The 6,000-nt window shown below is 61.0% G+C and overlaps 1 protein-coding gene across 5 annotated transcripts in view; it reads left to right on the top strand.

Annotated features, from left to right (window-relative positions):
• The window catches only part of RGS3 (regulator of G protein signaling 3), an 87,312-nt gene extending 82,527 nt beyond the window's left edge, over nt 1–4,785 (top strand). For 4 of the 5 annotated variants that reach the window (XM_072883295.1, XM_072883296.1, XM_072883298.1 and 1 more), the window contains 4 exons: nt 1,680–1,781; nt 2,521–2,582; nt 3,252–3,418; nt 3,509–4,785. In XM_072883295.1, coding sequence (XP_072739396.1) covers nt 1,680–1,781; nt 2,521–2,582; nt 3,252–3,418; nt 3,509–3,694 — 517 coding nt within the window. In that variant the 3' untranslated portion in view covers nt 3,695–4,785. Of the gene's footprint in view, nt 1–1,353; nt 1,561–1,679; nt 1,782–2,520; nt 2,583–3,251; nt 3,419–3,508 lie in introns of those variants that run through there. The other variant, XM_072883299.1, reaches the window with a different exon arrangement.
• The last annotated feature ends 1,215 nt before the right edge of the window (nt 4,786–6,000 follow it).

Consider the following 6,000-nt stretch of genomic DNA (forward strand, 5'->3'; position numbering starts at 1 on the left):
ATCCGCTTTTCCCACGCTAGCGCTGAGCCGGTGCCTGGCAGCTGGCAGCAGCAGGACGCGCGTCCTGCTGGGACCACAGCCCAGATGATGCGAAGGCAGCGAAACCACCCATGCACCCCCCGAAGGCACAGACAGCAGCGGGGACCAGGGGGGGCGAGTGCCCTCTAAAATCCTTCTCTGCTTCAGGGTGCTCAGCACCTTGCAGGACTGAGCCCTGGGGTTGTTGCAGCTATTTGTTTTCCCAGCGGATTGCTGTATTTGACCCTCCTGGGACTGGAGAGAGCTGGGGGTCCGGATAGCATCACTCGGGGTGGGGTACACCCTTGCCTTGCATCCCTCCTACGCCCCTTGTGTCCCCAGCCAGCCCTGGGCACGGCTTGGCCAGGCAGAGGTGGCTCCTCCAAGCATCCTTGCGTAGACCCACTGGTGTGGGACCCATGGGAGGTTGCAGGGGGTGGCCTGGCCATGCCACCCTGGGGCCCCGTCCACCCTGGTGGCACTGCCAACCTCGGTGCAGGATGAGCATCCCGTGCTCCCTGCGTGTCCCCTGCACCGCTTCGTGCCGTGGTGTCATGCAGGGGCTGTGCCACGAGGGGACAGCATCGTCCACGGCTGTCCTCACCCGTCACCTCTTCCACCTACTGCTCCCCTGCCTTGGCCCCTGGGGAGCTCTCGCAGGGCCAGGCTGGGGCTGGGCTGGGGGTCCCACTTTCCCATGGCACTTGCCAAAAGCGGGCACTTTGTCCCGCTTTGTCCTGGTGGCAGTTTCCTGGGGGGAACCGGGAGCCCTGCGTCCGGGTGCCCGTCAGTCTGTCTGTCCAGGGGCCGCGGGGTGGGGACCCGTGCAGGGGGGCAGCGCGGGGTGCCTGTGCCCCAGCGCCCACCCGCGCTGCACACTGCTGGTCCCAACCACCTCCTTATGGAGATGTCCCCATGGCCGTGCCCGTCCCGGGCCGGCACCGCAGAAGCGTGAGGACCAGCAGGTCGCGCGTGGGCCCCCAGCCCCGTCCCCGCAGGGGGCACACGGTGAAGTGCTGCTGTCCCGCTCTGCTCCTCACCCCGCTCAGCCCCACCGCCGGCCCCGCTGCCTTCCCCGGGACACCTGCGCGCTATAAATAGCCCTCGTAAATCCCCGCCGTGATTATTTTCCCCGCCGTCTCTTGAAAGGCCCCACTATCCGCCCTCGGCGCTGATTTTTCCACCTTTCCTTGAGTTTCCCCAGCAACGACGGAGCCGTCCGAAATAGCAGCGGGGCTGACACAGCCCTTACTCACACGCGCCTCGTTCACCCCACGCTGCATTTAAAGCTCCTCCAGGCTGAGCCCTCCCACTTCCGCGCTGGCCACACCGGGCGGGAGCGCGGCACGGAGCTGGCGTCAGAAAGCCCGAGCATCTGGCTGTGCCGGTCACGCTGGGAGCCGCTGCGCGGGCCGTCCCGGCAGCCATGCCCTTTTTCCGTGACCTTTCCAAGCCCCAGCCACTGGAGTTTCATGCAGAGATGCTGCTGGGCATGCAGAGACCCCACAGCGGCAGCCTGCAGCGCCGGCACACCATGAAGGAGTAGGTGGCGGGCACAGGGTGGTGGGCAACGTGCGGGACGAGGCTGCTGGCGGGTGCCCTGGGTGCTGGGTGTTCCCTCAGCCCCTCGCCCGCCTGCTAAAACTTGCTCTTCCCTCTAGAGCCAAGGACATGAAGAACCGGCTGGGGATTTTTCGGCGGCGAAACGAGTCCCCTGGGGCCAACCCCTCCGGCAAGGTGGACAAAGTGCTCAAATCGCTCAAGTAGGTGCCGCGAGCGGGTGGCATGGGGACCGGGGGCTGTGGGGGCTTGGGGTGAGCCATGCTGGGCTGAACATCACCTCCAGGGAGGTTGGGGTCACCCCGTTCGGGGAAGCTGTGGACAAACAGTTTTTGTATCCACAGGAGCATTAAAAACATTTGCTGGCTGAAAATTCCCCCCCAGGCGGGTGGGAGGTCTGTGCCCAGGAGGCGGCACAGCGGCGGCTCGGGCTGGATATTTTCTTAATGGCTGCTCTCTCCCAGTGCCTGTATGTGAAACTTTAACTGTCCGGAGGATGGTTTGAAAAACCAGTTTGCTCTGGAGACACTCCAGCAGCCGGAGACGAGCCCTCCCTGCTCTCGCACCCGGCAGCTTATCCAGCTGCTTGAACGGGGTGGCTGAAATCCCCGCTGTCTCGCAGCTTCCTCGGCATTACCTGGAGCTTTTCCAGTTCTTGCTCAGACAGCCCAAGCGGCACGGCTGCCCGCACAGCCCTCTGTATATCGGAATTTCTTCCTGCCCGTCTAAAGGCAGAGGTTTCCTTCCAGCAGAGCCACCACAGTGCTGCCTGGCGCAGAGCCTGGCTCTGCCTGCAGATGCTCGGCAGCGCTGGTGCGGATGTGGGAGCCAGGGCCAGCCCCGCTGGGGCACACAGCATTGCTTTATCAGCTGGAAATGTTTTGCTCGTGCTGCGTCGTGGCAGGCGGTGCGCTTTGCCAACGCGCTGTCCTTCTCCCGCAGGCCCACTCCCGAGGAAGCTCTCAAGTGGGGGGATTCCCTGGAGAAGCTGCTGCTGCACAAATGTAAGTGTGTGCCCGTCTCTTCTGCCTGTTTGCTGCCGGGGGAATATCCCTACACGTGCATGGATAAAGCTGGGATTTCCTGTATTCATCCCTTCTGGTGTTGGGGGCTAGACAAAGAGAAATGAGGCTGCCCCTTGCCTGAACCCTTCTGCTCCTGCCTGGCCCAGGGGTGGATTTTGTGTCAGGGGCCGAGGAGAGCCGCGGCTTGGGGCTGCAGCCCCCTCCAGCTTGGGGAGGAAAAGGCAGCGATTTGTGTCTGTGCCCGATTCAGAGCTGTGCTGTGGGTCCGTGAAGCAGGAGCTGCTTTAGACCATTCCCCTTCTTGCGTATCACAGCTGGGGCACCCCGCATCATGGTCGTGTCCTACACCTGGCCCCCATAGGGGTGGCCAGGGGGTCCTCTCCCCAGTGCTGTCCCTGCTCCAATCCCAGCTTCCCTCCCTCGGCTCTCCATGCATACAGCCGGGCTGAGGACTGCAGATTCAGCACACGGATGGCTTGTGTTGCCATGTTTTGGCTGGCAATGCCATCGCTGCCTGTTTTGTACAAGGGCTCCCAAGGGGTTTTTAGGGGACAGTGCAGGGAGGTAGTTTAGGTTGCACCTTTGCAAGGTTGCTGGGCTGTTCCCCACCTGCGACCCGGGAGTAGAGACGTCTCCTTGTCCCCGCAGATGGACTCGCTGCCTTCAGGGCCTTCCTGCGCACCGAGTTCAGCGAGGAGAACCTGGAGTTCTGGCTGGCCTGCGAGGAGTTCAAGAAGATCAAATCCCAGTCCAAGATGGTCTCCAAGGCCAAGAAGATCTTCTCCGAGTACATCGCCATCCAGTCCTGCAAGGAGGTGAGGGCTGGCTCCCATGCTGGTGTGTGGCTCTGCAGCACGGCAGCTGCCCGTGGAGCCGCTCACCAGCGCTGGTCTCTCTGCCCGCAGGTCAACCTGGACTCCTACACGCGGGAGCACACCAAGGAGAACCTGCAGAACATCACCCGCAGCTGCTTCGACCTCGCGCAGAAGAGGATTTATGGGCTCATGGAGAAGGACTCCTACCCGCGCTTCCTCCGCTCTGACTTGTACTTAGACATAATTAACCAGAAGAAAGCCAGCTCCCCACTGTAGACCCAAGGACTCTCTCGGGGCAGGCTGGGAGCTGTGTGTTTACATGAAATCGGGCGGCGGAGGCCTTCCCGGGGGATGGCGGGAGTGTGCCTTCCCGCTGCCGTTCGTGCCCCCAAGCCATATTCCTGCAGCGGACAGGTGTGGGGCAGCTGAAGGCACCGAGCACGAGGCCGAGGGGACCAACAAGCCAAGCAGTCTGGTACTGCTCCATCGCCCCATCTCACCATCGCTGGTACGACGCCTTCGGGGTGACTCCGGCATGGATTTTAGCCAGGAGGGAAGCTCCCATGAGACTACTGTGAAGCGTGCGCCCGAGCTGCGAGTGTTGCTGGAAGGCGACGAGCGATCCCCTTCGAGGAGGAGGAGGACTTTTGTGCAGGGCTCCGGCAAGGGGACAACAGCACCAACATGAATATCTTCCCCGGATAAAAGCCTTCTGAGCTGGACCAGCCCCGTGACGCTGCTGTGCTTCCCCGTGCCGGCAATGCCTCCCGGCTCCCCCGAAGCAGCTATCTCGCAGGAGCCTGGCGCTTCCTTCGCTCGTGGCAGGTCCCCCCGGGAGCAGCGAAAGCCGGGTCCTTCCCCTGCGCTGGAGGTGTGCGAGCCAACCGCCTCCCACTCCCCCCCCGGTTTATTTATTGACCTCCTATAGCTGGACGCGTTGCTGTGTAATAGGAAATCCTCGTGTCCTTTCCCATTCTGAAATTACAAGTGCAATATTTGTGTGTGTCGCGGCGGAGTTCTCCGGTGGAGTGGATGCCTTTTTTTCTGAGTGCGTACAACGTTTTCTAAGTTAGCAGGTTTTATCTGACAAAACGCATTCCCTAGCAGCGGGCCGCTGGGGGAGCCTGGGTGTATATATCATGCCCTGACGACGGAGGGTTTGGTGATGGAGAAAAGCAGCTCTGTGAATCAGACACTCTCCTGACTCTGGATAACAATATTGTGTTTTGAGAAGCGGGGGTTGTTGCTGAACCTGGCAGAGCTGGACGGACTGCCTGCCTCCAGGCGCCCAGTTTACAGTGCGAAGCATCTCTGCAGCTAGCAAAAATACATTGTCATGGTCATAGGTAAATAAAAGGAGAATGTAATTTCTTGTAGCTGCCTTTTCTTCGTGGCATGTTTCTCAGCGCTGGCGGAGCTGGGCATCCCCTGCTTCACCGAGGACCGTAAAATCCTGTTACTGCATGGCTAAAGATGGGAAAATCTGGTTGCATGAATTTCTGAGCTGTTTTTTATGACAGAGCAGCTGCCAGATGCTCCTGAGGCCAGGCCCGGGTGTAGCCCTGCAGGAAGACAGAAAGTTTTGCCCAAAACAAGACTGCTCCCAGGGATGGCATTCACTGTTTAAACATGGTGGGGCATGAACCTCTGAACATGGAAATGCCCAGAAACATAAGTGACCTAGTGTAGCTCCAGGTCCCTCTGGGGACACACCAAAAGAAGCAACAAAAAGCCCAGCAGTGCTATTTCAGGTCCCGGCTGCACGGTGTGGCAGGGCTGCTCCTCCCCGGGCAAACGCAGCGCTTTTAACAGCTCTGGTGCATGATGAAAACGTTGTGTAAAGGCTGTTCATGGTGCGTTCGGTAGCTGAAATGTCTGGTGCCCATCACCTGCTTGTGGTCGGCCTTGGATGGCTCAGAAATGTGCTCACGGTGTCACAGGGCCATGCTGTGCCGTGGGGTGGTGTGGCACAAAGGCGCTGCTGCTGATGCCCAGGGATGGAGGTGGTGTGGCTGCCCCAGCGATCCCACCCAGGCACAGCTCGCCCTGGCAGACGATCTCTTCTGGGGAGCTGTCTGTGTTTCCCCCCTTAAGCAACCAGCAGGTGATGGCCAGGTGGGGAAACTGAGGCGGAGCTGAGAGGATCCCTCAGGGGTCAGCTGGAGGCAGCGGGGTTGGTGGGACGCCTGCATGGCTCTCCTGGGGATGCTTTGGGCACCCTGGGGTCGAGGCCCATGGGCCGGTGTCCCAGCTGCGACCCTGTCACCGACCCTGGAGCTGCTGGGACCCGGCAGCTCAGTGCAGCCTCCCTGCGAGTGCTGCTGCGGTCCCCTCAGCCAGACCCTCCTCTTTCTCCCAGCGTTGCTGAGAGCCTTCATCTCCTCTCCTTCCCAGCTGGGAGGGTTTCCCTTCATATCTGGCCTTGACGCAGATTTTCTTGCCCTTTCCCCCCTCTCTCCATCACCCACAGACTCTTGACCTCCCTTCGCTCGGTCCCAAGCCATCAGTGTTAGGAAACTGTTACTGCAGGGTGGCTTCATTGCCCCCCCGCTTCTCCGTGTCCCTGGGCTCCCAGGGGAACC

This window comes from Ciconia boyciana, chromosome 18, assembly GCF_034638445.1.
Source record: "Ciconia boyciana chromosome 18, ASM3463844v1, whole genome shotgun sequence".
Classification (NCBI taxonomy): Eukaryota; Metazoa; Chordata; class Aves; order Ciconiiformes; family Ciconiidae; genus Ciconia; species Ciconia boyciana.